The sequence below is a fragment of the Eleutherodactylus coqui genome, chromosome 2 (assembly GCF_035609145.1).
Source record: "Eleutherodactylus coqui strain aEleCoq1 chromosome 2, aEleCoq1.hap1, whole genome shotgun sequence".
Classification (NCBI taxonomy): domain Eukaryota; kingdom Metazoa; phylum Chordata; class Amphibia; order Anura; family Eleutherodactylidae; genus Eleutherodactylus; species Eleutherodactylus coqui.
In genome coordinates this window covers 123,299,847-123,315,013 of record NC_089838.1, presented here as the reverse complement: position 1 = coordinate 123,315,013, position 15,167 = coordinate 123,299,847, and the positions used below count along the sequence as shown (strand labels likewise).

At 42.1% G+C, this 15,167-nt stretch overlaps 1 protein-coding gene across 2 annotated transcripts in view; it reads left to right on the top strand.

Annotated features, from left to right (window-relative positions):
- PPFIA2 (PTPRF interacting protein alpha 2) overlaps positions 1 to 15,167 on the top strand; it is a 344,020-nt gene that overhangs the window by 212,797 nt on the left and 116,056 nt on the right. For both annotated transcript variants that reach the window (XM_066591485.1, XM_066591486.1), the window contains one exon: positions 3,066 to 3,179. In XM_066591485.1, coding sequence (XP_066447582.1) covers positions 3,066 to 3,179 — 114 coding nt within the window. The remainder of the gene's footprint in view (positions 1 to 3,065; positions 3,180 to 15,167) is intronic.

Sequence of the window (15,167 nt, the reverse complement as noted above, 5' to 3'; positions counted from 1 at the left end):
CCTATGCAAGTCCTGCCCATCTCAGACATAGAACCTGCATGGAATTCTCACCCATGTGAATACAGCCTCAAGCACAGACACAGTTTTCCAAGATGTGAGTTGCTCTTCGCTCTATGGTAGCTAATAGGTGGATGTCGTGAGCCGGTCTACTAATTGAGAATCAAAGTACTTGAAAATATCCTTTTTTCTTTAAACCAGACAACCTCTTTAATGTGTTCTTTATATTGTACATTTGTCTTTCCTAGACTTCAGGCCTGTTTATTTGCTGGGATTTTTTTAGTCTTCACTTATTTTTTTGGAGGAGATATATTACAATATTGGGTTCAAGGATCTTAAGGTCATTGTTACAACATCTTTAATGTATAGAACCAAAGAGTGTTTGAACTGCTTTTTCTATCTACAGTAATTTGTATTATGTAAGAAGTTGTTTTGCAAATGCCACCTAATGTACTAATTTGAATAAACCTCATTTTAATATTAAACCTAAGGTAGTCTGCATGCTTTAAATCAAAATGTAGGCTAATTTTAATTGCATGAGATGAGCCTATGGGTACTCCATCCCACTGGGTATAATGTTTCACTGTGAGTTTACATAATTTTTACTTGCAGATACCAGTTTGGAATACTCATAAAGCTGTAAATATGAGCTATTCCTAGCAAAATTCCATTCATCCAACTACCCTGCCAATATACAATTCAGCAGTTCAGCAAAGGACAAAAGTGGAATAAAAGGGCTTTGCAAGAGATTCAGATGTTCCTCATCTATTTGGGATTTTACCATGGGTATCCTAAGGAGACCACTTTTTAGAAATCATCACAGCATGTATTGGGCAATCTACCTCATTCCTTTAAAGGAACACTAAACTTGACATGAATAAATAGAACGCTATACCTAAAAATGGATAAAAGTAAAGGGGAAAGCCTTAGAGTGCTTGTCAATTTGTAGAATTCATCGTAGCATCTGCAACCAACAGTTTTGTAGAAACCTTGAAGAGAACACAGGTATTAATTTCCTGCTAATCCCTTCTGTTTTGACTGGGGTATAAGGCTTATGTAACGAGTTGAGACTTAAGATTTCTGGTCTCCTATTGCAGGCAAAGCTCCTTGTGGAGCCAGTTCTCACACAACCAGACAAAGCAGTAAGTTTAAAGTTATAAGGAGGGAGGAAATAGCTGTTCTCCATACAGAAAAAGCTCTGTATACTATACTATATGGCCCGGAATATGTGAACATCCATCCTAATTATTGAGTTCAAGTTTGTCTGTCTCATCCATTGCTAGCAAGTGAATTAAATCAAGCACACAGACATGCAATCTCCAGAGACAAATATTTGTAGTGGTATAGCTCATAGTGCGGAGAGCTCACTGACTTTAAACATAACACTGTCATATGAAGCCACCCTAGCCACAAGTAAATAAAATAAATAAATCTTATTATTTGTATAGCCCCAACTTATTCCGTAGCGCTTTCAGGTAATTTATTAATTATGCCCCACCAAGCTGGGTACTCATTTTACCGATCGCGGAAGGATGGAAGGCTGAGTCAACCTTGAGCCATTCGGGGATTGAACTCGCAACCTTCAGGTCGAGAGTGAGAGCTTAGGACTGCATACTACTGCCTTAATACTCTGCATCTAGTTTGTTATACCTGCATTCAGCCCCAGTCAACTGTAAGTGCTATTATGGTGATGTGCAAGCATCTAGGAGTAGCCGCAGCTCAATTAAGAAGTACTAGATCCCTTAAACTCTCAGAGTTTGGCTACCCAAGACTCTAGCATATGGCACTGCATATTTGCCTATCCTCTGTTGCTTTACACCACTTTAACCATGCACCACACTTGGTGTGTGGTGCATGGTGATGTAAGGCTTGTATGCCATTGCTCGACCATGGAAAGCCATTTTATGAAGCTTCCAATGCACAGGCAGTTTGGAACTCAGTAGTTAGTGATTCAGTGCAAGAGTTGTGTGTTCAAAGCTTCAATAAATTGTTTTCAGTGGATCAACAGCTGCACACAAGTCTACATCAAGATGAATCGTGTTTTGCTATCTAGCAGTCTGAAGGACAAATCTAGGTTTTTTGTATGCCCAGAGAAAGCTACATACCAGAATTCATAGTGTCTACTATAAAATGTGGTGGGTTATGGCTTATGGTATGGTGCAGTTTTTCAAGGGTTGGGTTGGGCCTCCTTATTTCCAGAGAAGGTTATATTACTGCTACAATATGCAAAGTCTGTTTACATAACTGTATACTTCCAACTTTTTGGAAGGCCCTTTTCTGTCCCAGCATGACTGTGCACAAAGTGAGGTCCATAAAAGTATGGTTTCATGAGTCTAGTGTGGAATAACTTGAGTAGTCTGCACATAGCTGTGACCTCAACCCCATCGAACACCTTTAGAAAGAATTGGAACGCTGCTTACGAGCTTAAACCTTCTCTGTTTCTGACCTCTCAAAAGCCCTTGTGGTTGGAGTGGAGGAAATGATCACAGATATACTACAAAATATTGTGGAAAGCTTTCCCAGAACAGTGAGGGTTGTTGTATATGCAAAATGATTTCCATATTCCTATTAAATCCTTAAAGACCTGACCTTTTTTCGTTTTTTAATTTTCATTTTTTTCCATTCCCACCTTTCAAGATTCATAACTTTTTCCACCGTCATAGCAATATGAGAGCTGGATTTTTGCTGGACAAGTTGTATTTTTCAATGGTACCATTTAATGGACCATAACATGTATTGTATAACTTTCAAAACTTTTTAAATGGAGTAGAGAGTAGTCAAGTTCTAGACAAGTCAATAACGGAAGCTAACTGGCACTGTACTAGTAATAATACAAAACCCGAGTAGCATTATTTTATAGAGCTTTAAGAATATTAATGAGGTTGATACAAGAAACTACAAATACTATGGGCTGCAGCATATTTATAGTCAGATGTACAATGGTAAGGAATGTCTGGCTCTACGGTTTTTACGAAGCAACGTATCCCTTCGCTCACTGTCCACTTACCTGTGATGCACAAAATGAATGCTATTTTTCAGTAATATCACTAATGTTTATTTGTTTGCAGATTGTTGCATTAAGGGAACAAAATGCTCATATTCAGAGAAAGATGGTTACCGGGGAAGCCACAGATCAGGAACCCATGGATGGAATGGAGCAAGGACAGAAGGTTCATGACAAGGTAAGAAAAATATACATACAATATACATCAAGTAATCCAGAGGTTATCGCTGTGGATCCGTGCTACTACTGTGTAAGGTCCGCTCTGCGTATTATTAGCTGACAATATTGATTTGATATTCGCACCACAGTAGTTATGTTAGAATGTGCTGACTTAGTTCCCAGCAAGAGAAAGCAAGTAATCTTGCAGATATGATACCTTGTAATGGCTAACAAAAATACATGATGTTACAGCGAGCTTTCCAAGCTCTCAGGATTCTTCCTCAGGCTTAAATGGAATAGATCCGAAAAAGCATGTATGTATGTATGTATATATATATATATGTGTATGTGTGTGTATATATATATATATATATATATATATATATATATATATATATATATATATACACACACACAGACATGGTGGGATTAATTTGCACTTCAGGAATGTGATTGGCTGCAGTGGTCTCCTGACTTCCAGTGATGGTCACTGTCACAAAAAACACCAGGACCGCAGCGGGACTACAGGGCTGGATCCTGACGGTGGGGTAAACATAGCTCAGTTTATTATTTTAGTACAGGCAGCCCTATTAAAGGGATGTTGTCCAGTAACAAGACACTGCTTTAAATCTTAGATAAATGTAATCACTGTTTAATGAAACCTTATATAAACTTCTAATGTACTTTACATCTCTAATCAACATTTTTAAGATTTCTCCTTACTGGCAGTGAATAGACGCATTCTTGTTTGCGTTTAGGGGATCAAAAATAAGTAATGATCTGGTCCTACATTCACACGGTGAATTATAGCAGGTATTACAATTAGAGATGAGCGAGCATACTCGTTAAGGCGATTTACTCGAGAGAGCATCGCCTTTTTCGAGTAACTGCTGGCTCGTTCCTGAAGATTCGGGGGGGGGGGGGGCGCGGGGTTGAGCGGGGGGTTGCGGAGGGGATCGGGAGGGAGAGATCTCTTTCACTCTCCACCCCGCCCGACGCCCCGCGCCGCCCCCCGCAGCCCCCCCGTATCTTCAGGGACAAGCCAGCAGGTACTCGAAAAAGGCGATGCTCTCTCAAGTAAATCGCCTTAACGAGTATGCTCGCTCATCTCTAATTACTATCTAAAAAATCCAGTATCCTCTAAACACACAAACCTCTCTCTTGTGTCTTAAACTACAGACTGATGGCTCATTTAGGGTATGTTCACACATGGCGGATGTGCTGCAAATTTTCCGCTATAGCAAAAAATTCTGGAACGGATCTGCAACATATCCTGCCCATACAGATTAATTGAATTGAAGGGGTGAAATCTGCTGTTGATCTGCACCAAACGCTGCAAGTTTGGATTTCAGATTTGCTGTGCATTTTTAAAATCCATATCAAATCTGCCAAGTGTAACCATACCCATATATATTTATATATGAAAAAAACAGAGAAAACTGCAGATGGCAATCACAACTGATCACTTTTCTAATATGTGTCCAGTTGTAATTACGAGTGTGTTCCAATTGGCCATGTTTGTTATTTGATTTTATAGTTTATCTTCCTTATTGTTGCTGAGGTGGTGTAAACTATTATAACCGAAAGTCAAAGCACAGGCTTCCATAAACTAATTAACCCTTTCCAATCCACTGTCTGACATCTGAAGACATTCTGATTGAAGGCTGTACAACTCTGATGTCGGAAGATGGCCAGCAGGGTATTGTTACTGTATATTACTGGTTGTTCTGTTGTCAGGGGCCACTCCAGCATGTCCCATACCGCAATACTGGCTCTAGCCAGCAGATGGCGCCATTATATAATGGCAGAAAGAGAAAACCCCCTAGGAAACCCTGAATCCAAAATTGGATTGCAAAGGGTTAAATTCACAAGAGTTTGCGAATGCTTTCATTACAGATATATCAGATGTTCACAGTATATCCAAGCAACCTTTCGGTTAGTATAGCCCTTCAGCAAGTAAAGAGTGAAAGCATCAAGAGTCCAATGTACAGTAATCAGAGGGCAATTCCAGAAGGGCTGGTGGTTGAGTCTACTGGATGGTAGTGTTGGAGTGTGAAAGGGGACCTGTATCATCCAGTAGACTCAACCACCAGCCCCACTAGAACTGTCTTCCCATTACTTTGCACTTGAATTTGATGTTTTTGTTTCATAAAGGGCTATACTTCCCAAAACGTTGCTTGGCTATGCAGTGAAAATCTGGTACATCTGTAATAAAAGTATTCACAAACTTTTGAAAATTCAAGAAATATGTGCAGTCCTGTGTTTTAACTTCTGGTTGCTTCTAGAGGTCGTGACCGTGCGGCATTGGGATTTTGCACCCACACTAGTACCAATTGGGGTAGTGCTGCCATCTGTGCTTTAAATGTGTAAACCGTGTAAACTGTTGCAACTGTTGGAGTTTATTGCTAAAATTGCTTTATGCGTTATATTATTTGGCCCGACAAGCGGGTGTAATTAATTGGTCTCTTTTACAGCACTAAGAGCCAGAAGCAGTGTCTTTCTTTAGTGTAATCATGGTTATACACATTTCCTCCACAGATGCCCTTTGGGAAAGTTGCTGTTTGATTGCCCGTGGTGCCTAGGAATCTCAGTGTCTTAAAATGAGATTGCGCAGTACTTAGCCTTCAGAATATAGCAGCTAAACACGCAATGAGTTTGTGTAAACATTTGTGTTACTTATCATTAACCCCTTCCTGCAGACGCTATTTTTCATTGTTGTTCCTTCATCCCGTCTTCCAAAAACTGCAAATTTTTTTCTATATTTCCTCTGACATAGCTATATAAAGGGTTCTTTTTTGCAAGACAAGTTGCATTTTTTTATGTTCACTTCTGATGGATCATATAGTGTTTTGCTAAACTTTAGAAAAAAATGTATTTGGGGTTGGAATGAAAAAAACAATTCTGCCATATTTTTTTCAAGCACTCATTGTGTGTTAAAAATTATGCTAACTCTATTGTACAGATAAATATGAGGTGCGTTCAAAAAGTATATAAACTTTATTTTTTGTGCGTAAACAAATGAAGCTATGGAGGCGTGATTTGGTCCATGTATTTAGGCGACCCTAAAGCACATGCTTGGATTTTTTCCTGCCTGCAGAAGCTGCCAGTCGCTGGCAGACAGCCGATGAGTGGGGAAGTGTAAGTGAGCACCGTCTGATTTTCTTTTTTGACAAAATGACGGAAAAACTTGAACAACGCCACCGCATTAAATTGTGTAAAGCTTGGCCATTCCCAAGTGGAGATAATCCGCAAGATTCAAAAGGCCTTTGGGGATGAAGCAATGGGCACCACACAGATAAAGAAGTGGTACAAAGATGGGTTCAGATCAGTGGAGAGTCAGGCTCCCTCCTTTCCCGACGGCTCCATGTGACGACTTGCTTTTCCCCAAGCTGAAAATGCCCCAGAAAGGAACCAGATTTCGATCCAGAGAAGACATCATGCAGAATGCAACGGACCAGCTACGCGCCATCTCAAAAGAGGCTTTTAGCATTGCTTCTATGTGTGGCAGAAGCATTGGGGGAAGTGTGTGGCTGCCAACGGGGACTACTTTGTATCTGAATACAAAACTTTTTCATGAATAAAGGTTGGATACATTTTTGAGCACCTCGTACAATTCTGGCAATACTAAATTTAGATAGTTGTTATGTTTTAAAACAGTGAAATAATACAAAAAAATCAATTCTTTTTTTTTTTTTTTTTTTAAATTGCTTTTGTGTCACCAGATTTGCACCCCTTTTTTTGGTGGGGGGTGGGTACGCTGTAGTTTTTAATTAGTATTTTGGGGTTAATACAACTTTTTGATCATTTCTTGCTACATTTATTAGGTAAAACCAAGGTGACCACAAAGTAGCAATTCTGCAATTGTGCAGTTTTTAACCATGTTCACCATACAGGATGAAATGGATAGCTTGATAGTTTGTATTTTTGCAAGCACAGCAATACCAATTATTATTGTATATCTTTTCTAAAGTAAAAAGTGGAGAAGGGGTTTTCTTTTAAATGTTAGGTTTTTTACACAAGTTTTTTTTAATTTTATTTATTTTTTAAATATCTTTTATTCCCTACTGAGACTTGAACATGCTATCTCTTGATTTCTTGTACAATACATTGCAATGCTTCTCTATTGCAGTGCATTGTGCTTTAGCTGTCATCCTATTACATGCTGCCAGAGACATGGTGCAGGCCAGGAGGCCTTACCTATGTCTCCTACTGCCTTGATAATTGCTTGTCACCCTTCAGTCTTGTCATGAAGTGAGTAGGCCATTGGGTGACATAGAGAACCTCCTTCCTCTAACCACTGAGATGCTGCAGTCAACATTGACCTTGACATTTAAGGGGTTGGATGGCCAGGATCTGAATTATTTCATTCCTGGATGCTGCAGATGGGGGCTCAGCTATGTAACACATCCAGCAACTGTGACACATGGAATGGGCTAAGCTCCTGAGCCCACTTCCTACATGCCTTCTGACATTATGACGTACATGTATGTTGAATGTCAGGAAGGGGTTACTATATCTAGCTAGTCATCTATCACTGTTTTGTGCTATTTCACTATATTCATTGTAGCCATTTTTATTAACATGACTGTGCATGCATAAGTCTAGTAAAGTTAATGCTGTTAAGTAAGATTAGTGGTAAGTAAGACAAGCATTTGTGGTTTTTAGTTCTTTTTCAGAATAGTGGGTTTAATGCCACCATACTATTGGTTCAGTAAAAACTGAAAAACTATTAAAAGTTGTAACTACAATACTAAATTTGTGCTAGTAGAAAAACTTAAGGGCTCTTGCAAGACTTAGCTGCAGTACCAAACACAGCCACAGCAGTTATGTATGGCTTTGGGTAGAGCACTGGAATTTCTGTCCCTTCAGTCTGCCAAGAATAGGTCATCAATATTAAAGGGGGTTTCCAGGCTACTTTTATTGATGGCATGTTCACAGCATAGGTCATCAGTAGTTGATTAGCTGCGGTCTGTCGCTTGGGCACCACTGTCGCTGTCAAAAAACACAGGGTATGGAGTAGAAGCAGATCGCTCTGACCCTGTGTAGTTGCCGACGCTGGTAATTGCAAGTGCAGCTCTTTGATTTTAATGGGACCTGCACCTGTAATTAGCAGTGGTAGACACTTGCAGTTGACTGCTTCTTTTCTATACTCCTGTGAGTTGTGGCTCTGACAGTGGGCACTCAATCAGCTGGGGTTCCTAACGGCAGACCCTCGCCAATCAACTACTGATGACCTATCCTGAGGATACGTCACCAGTAGAGCTGAGCGAGCACCAAAATGCTCGAGTGCTCGTTACTCGAGTCGAACTTTCAGTGATGCTCGAGAGTTAGTTTCGAGTAACGAACCCCATTGAAGTCAATGGGCGTCTTGAGCATTTTTGTATATCGCCGATGCTCGCTAAGGTTTTCATTTGTGAAAACCTGGGAAATTCAAGAAAGTGATGGGAACGACACAGAAACGGATAGGGCAGGCGAGGGGCTACATGCTGGGCTGCATCTCAAGTTCCCAGGTCCCACTATTAAGCCACAATAGTGGCAAGAGCGAGACCCCCCCCCCCCCCCGCACTGTCAGCATAAAGATCGTTCTCCTCTGCCACAGCTGTAACAGCTGTGGCAGAGAAGAACGATGTTAGCCCATTGAATTCAATGGAGCCGGCAATACAGTCGGCTCCATTGAAAGCAATGGGCTGCCGGCGATCGTGGGATGAATTGTCGGGAAGGGCTTAAAGGGGTTGTCCCGCGCCGAAATGTTTTTTTTTTTTTTTCAACAGCCCCCCCGTTCGGCGCGAGACAAACCCGATGCACTGGTTAAAAATAAAAACCGGACAGTGCTTACCTGAATCCCCGCGCTCCGGTGACTTCTTACTTACCTGCTGAAGATGGCCGCCGGGATCTTCTCCCTCGGTGGACCGCAGCTCTTCTGTGCGGTCCATTGCCGATTCCAGCCTCCTGATTGGCTGGAATCAGCACGTGACGGGGCGGAGCTACGAGGAGCCGCTCTCCGGCACGAGCGGCCCCATTGAGAAAAGACAGAAGACCGGACTGCGCAAGCGCGTCTAATCTGGCGATTAGACGCTGAAAATTAGACGGCACCATGGAGACGGGGATGCCAGCAACGGAGCAGGTAAGTGAATAACTTCTTATAACTTCTGTATGGCTCATAATTAATGCACAATGTACATTACAAAGTGCATTATATGGCCATACAGAAGTGTATAGACCCACTTGCTTTCGCGGGACAACCCCTTTAAATATATAAGCCCTTCCCTGCAATTCATCCAGAAATGTGTAAAAATAAAAAAAATATATATACTCACCTAGTCCCAGCAGACGGAGTTCAGCGCAGCCGGCGGCAGTCCTCATGAACTGCTCTGAACAGCTGTGAGTAGTATTCAGCAGCCGGGGATTTAAAATCCCCGCCTGCTGAATGAGCTGCCTCTGATTGGTCACAGCCTGACCAATCAGAGGCAGATCTCACTCACACACCCATTCATGAATTTATGAATGGGTGAGTGACTGCTGCCTCTCATTGGCTCAGCGGGACCAAGGTGAGTATATATTTTTTTTATTTTTACACATTTCTGGATGAATTGCAGGGAAGGGCTTATATGTTTAAGCCCTTCCCGACAATTCATCCCGCGATCGCCGGCAGCCCATTGCTTTCAATGGAGCCGGCTGTATTGCCGCCTCCATTGAATTCAATGGGCTAACATCGTTCTGCCGGGACAAGGTGAGTATATATTTTTTTTATTTTTACACATTTCTGGATGAATTGCAGGTAAGGGCTTATATATTTAAGCCCTTCCTGACAATTCATCCCGCGCTCGCCGGCAGCCCATTGCTTTCAATGGAGCCGGCTGTATTGCCGGCTCCATTGAACTCGATGGTCAGTGCTCGTTTAATCGAGACGAGTACTGCGTGGTGCTCGTCTCGAGTAACGAGCATCTCGAGCACCCTAATACTCGAACGAGCATCAAGCTCGGACGAGTATGCTCGCTCATCTCTAGTCACCAGTAAAGATAAGCTGGAAAACTGCTTTAAAGTCCTGAAACAAGCTTGAAGTAAATCACATAAAGATTGTAACGATGTAGTTTTGCAAGTGCCAACCTACTGTATAGTAATAATATCTAAAGATAAAATCTAAAAAATCTCTTAACTTAGTTTTTGCCTCTTAGCAATGCCAAATGTGTGGGTTCAGATTGACCTGGGTCTATTGTGCCATAAATAGATGGTAGGTTTCCAGGTAAATAAATATTCTTTGCAACCGTACTTGTTCCTGGCATAATAACCATCTCTGTATTGCTTTTTTAAAGGGGCTTTACCAGAAATTGCAAGTTGTTCCTTATCTGCAGCATAAAGTATAACTTGTTGATTGGTGAGAGTCTCACCCCTGGGACTCCCTTGTCCCACTTTCCTGTTACTGTTGCTTGTCTCCGTACAATGACATCAATGTGAATGTAGCTGGCCGAGTATGCACGGTCAGCACTTCATCCAGTTCAATGGGGTTGATGGAAAAAGCTGAGCCGCACAGCTCGAATATCTCCACAGTCCCATTGAAACTGAATGGAGTACTAATGCGCTTGCATGACCAGAGCTCCATTTAGTCTCCTCCTCACTGTGGGGTGGGGGCAGTAACTCCACAGTGAGGAGGACGGGACACGGGACCGTTTCAGGATTGTCGCCAGTAAGCGAAGAGATCCCCACCAATTAGGAGCTGTGTCTGACAGCCCTGAACCTGACATGCTTCTGTTTAATTGCCGGATCAAGGGCTTTAATCCTGTGCCGTAATTCTGCTATCAGACAGGATTACAGCCTAGGACCAAGCAACATATATTTACCATGCTTGGTCCTTAAGGGGTCTAAGTAAATGTAGCATAATACAAAATAGATAGTTCACCACTTCTCCAAGCAGTTATGTCTGTCCTTCCCTTTCCTCTTGGTTCAGCATTTCCCAAGATATGTGTGGTGCAAGATGACCAGCTTAATAAAAAAACATGATTTTGCAAATAGTACTCTGTCAGGAGATATTTATGCTATAATTGTCTCTTGTGGCCACTCTGTTGTTCTGATGCAAGTTACAGCCTGTGAAGGGTTTAGGTAGCATGTCACAGTATAGTATTACATGTGTATGGTGAGAAATTGGAAAAATTTGTGCAAAGGTTAGAATGAACTCATCTGTGTATACAGAGTAAGGAAAAATATAGGGGAAAAGGCTGGCTTAATATTCTCCATGTAAAACCTTACCTTAATGAAACTTTGGGGTCTGCATTAGAGATGAGCGAGCATACTAGCTAAGGACAATTACTCGAGCGAGCATTGTCCTTAGCGAGTACCTGCCCGCTCGGAAGAAAAGATTCAGGTGCCGGCGGGGGTGAGAGGTGAGTTGTGGGAGTGAGCAGGGGGGAGCAAAGGGGGAGAGAGGGAGAGAGAGATCTCCCCTCCGTTCCTCTCCACTCTCCCCCGCCGCTCCCCGCCCCCCTGCCGGCAGTTGATCCTTTTCTTCAGAGCGGCAGGTACTCGCTAAGGACAATGCTCGCTCGAGTAATTGTCCTTAGCGAGTATGCTCGCTCATCTCTAGTCTGCATATATAGAGGATTCATGCATTAGTATAATGGATAGTAGTTGTGAAATCCTTTAACATTTTTAACAATACTAAAAATGCCATAAACTAGCCTAAATAACTTGCAAAAATTGTCTAAAAGTGCAGCTAAAGAGTCAAGAAGCTCAATCTGTTAATTAAAAGAAATGATTCAATGGAAGACTGTCATTTTAATATTCCTTCATTTACACCACATAATTATGTTCTCTTTATAGGGTACTGCCATATTAATACCTATGAAAGATTATTCCGAGCCTCCATTTTATACTTCTAACAAATTATCCAGTTCATGAACCAAATACATAATAATTTTTCTTCTTGTTATTGGCACATTAGAATGATTCAATGCTTTGTTCTTAGCGTTTGCTACATTAGTTGTTCTTCATCGGGAGAGGTTTGTCTATAATAGGTAGGTCAGTGTATGCAGGGAACAGTGGAAAACGCATATTAGTAAGAAATAGAGATGAGCAAGTGCCCAAATGCTCGGGTCCACGTTACTCGAGTCGAGCTTTTCGTAAAATTCGAGAGCTCTACTCGAGTAACGAACCCCATTGGCTACAATGGGAGACTCAAGCATTTTTGTATGTGGGATGCCGGGTCCCGAGCTTTTTTTTTTCCTTGGTTCGTGTTTTTCTCTCCCTCTCCCTCCCTCTTCCTCTCTCCCCCTCTCCATCTCCGCTCCTCCCCCCCTCCCCCTTACCCCCTCTTCCCCTCTCCCCCTCTTCCCTCCTCTCCCTATCCTCCCCTCTCCCTCCCCCCCTCCCTCTCTCTCTCTCCCTGCCTGCCAGCCAAAAAATTTGCCATTGACGCACGCTGCAGCGGGGAGGGGCCCAAACAGGCACGTCACAGCGGGTAGAAGCCACAAAACTGGGGCGGGGTCGAACACAGCGTGATGCTCGTTCGAGTAACGAGCACCATCGAGTACGCTAATACTCGAACGAGCATCAAGCTCGGCAGTGTAAAGTCGCTCAACTCTAGTAGGAAAGTTTCTGTATTTACATAGGTTGAGGATAGGTTTATGCCGATACCAGTAAGGTCAGTTGGATTCCACATGTGGCAGCCCACAGTGGAATCCGACTCGGACTGCAGCCGGCAACCCTGCATACCTGAATTTCTTTTTGCTGTGGCCGTCGATCATGCGCAGTAGAAATTTGGAAAAAAAATTTGTATTTCCGGTGCTGTCGCTAGGTCATGACACGGGTACCCGCAGCATATCCGAAATGGGAATTGCAGGTAGGCTGCTAGTTGGACGGCTTACATTGACTTCAACAGAAACGTTCCGTGCATAATCCGCACTAAAATAGAACATGCTGCGATTATATTTCTGCTCATGGAAATCGCAATCGCTTTCTGAGCAGATATGCTGCATTGATTGGCTGAGCAGCAGTTGAAGAACCAATTACAGCCATCTCTTCGTGGAGGTGGGATTTATGAATCCCGTAACCAGGAAGTGATGCTGTACCAGCGCCGAGGATTGCAGGGAATCGTGCGCCAGGGTTATGAAGAGGAGCGGGAGGGACCTAAACCTGGACCAAGCCTGCTAGGTAAGTATAGTAAAACCTTCCCCGAAAATAAGACCTATTGCCCTTTTTGGGGCAGAAATTAATATAAGCCAGTGTAACACGGTACTTAGCGGTTCTGCTTTGTTTCTGGCACTTTGTGTTAGCATCAGCTTCACCACTATGAATGTCCAACAGTTCAGAGAACTCTGAGTTACCCAGATTTTGACTAATACGATTGTCACAAATAATCAAGGCAATAGGAGGCTTCAAAATCAGTACAAGAGAACTGGTCTATCGATTCTCCATCAAAAAATCTATAATATTGAAATTCTGAATCACATCCTGACTCCTAAAGCTACTACAATAATACAAAATCACTCTGATATAGCTGTATTTCTCTAGAACGCAGAACATAGTAACAGCTGTGTCTTCTGCTAGTATAGATGTTCCTGCCAAATTATTCTAGGGCAAAAAAATTCTGTTTAACTCTACCCCCTGCTACAACATTGCAGAATGCAGCCAAGTTCCTTAGGATATGTTTCCTGTCTTATTTACTTGGCATTCTGTTCCATATCTCCTGTCTGACAATGTTGTCATACTTGTTTCCAAACCTCACATGGTCACTTAGTGGGTCTTGCTAAACATCGACTTCGTTTTTCTCTCTCTCTGTCCTATACCTTAGTGATGCACTTGTTTCATAAACAAGCCTGCCTTCTGGAGCATTATAATTGATTTGGTTAATGTTTTTGCCTGACTTAGTTTCAAATACTATATTGCGGTATTATGCTCAGTGCAGCCTTTGAGGCAGCTAGGCTTATCTCTCCTGTTGTGAGTTACATTACGCTTGACCTTCCTGTTTATCTGTATTACCATTTTGAGTTAGTTGGGTCGTGCTACAGGTTCATTAACTATCCTTCTCTTTTATGAAATAATTTGAAGTTGTCAAAGCCCTGCCTTCATAGTAGCAACACTGTGACCTTTTATTATTAAAGGGGACCTTTTCAGGTAGTTTATGCTGTGCTCACTGAGGATAGCACATGATAGGGACAGACATGCGGATTCCAGCAGCCCGTCTCTTATAGGGTAATGTGCAGGGATTTTGGAGAACTTAGTTTGTTTCTGCAACTCTCGACAAGAGTTGAGTCCAGCTTATTCTGGAGGACCTATAAACTTCTCCCATCTGCCCTGACTGATAGACTTTTAGCTATTACACTGCATACTTAGATACCTGGCAGGCGGTGTTATTAGGTCCTCGTGAATAAACTGGATTAAACTCTTGCCAAAAGCTGCAGAAATATACAGAAACCAGCTGTAAGTTCTCTTACACATTACCCCTATAAATGACAGTCCACCAAAAATCAGCATGCCTGTGACTAGAATGTGCTGCCCTCAGTGAGCACGGCATAAAGTACCCGACAGGTTCTCTTGAATACCTATATTTCATTAAGGTTATTGTCATTAACCTTTTGCAATCCAATTTTGAATTTAGGGTTTCCTAGGGGGCTTTCTCTTTCTGCCATTATACAATGGTGCCATCTGCTGGCTAGGGCCAGTACTGCAGTATGTGACATGCTGGAGAGGCCCCTAACAACAGAGCGGCCAGTAATCTACAGTAAGAATACCTGGCCGGATGTCTTCCGACATCGGAGCTTTACAGCCTTTAATCAGAATGTCTTTAGATGTCAGACAGTGGATTGGAAAGGGTTAAAAGGTTTTTCTAACTATCCTAATTGGTTAACAAGGCACTTGCCTGCCAAAAGATTGTGGACAAAAAAGGTGTTATAATTGCTATTATTTTTTTATGCTGTGTATTATTCACATATCCTTTATAGCCGCTTTTGGACCCCCCAACAGTTTGAGATTTCTTGCTGGTCTCTATATAACTCCCAGGCTAGGAATCACTCAA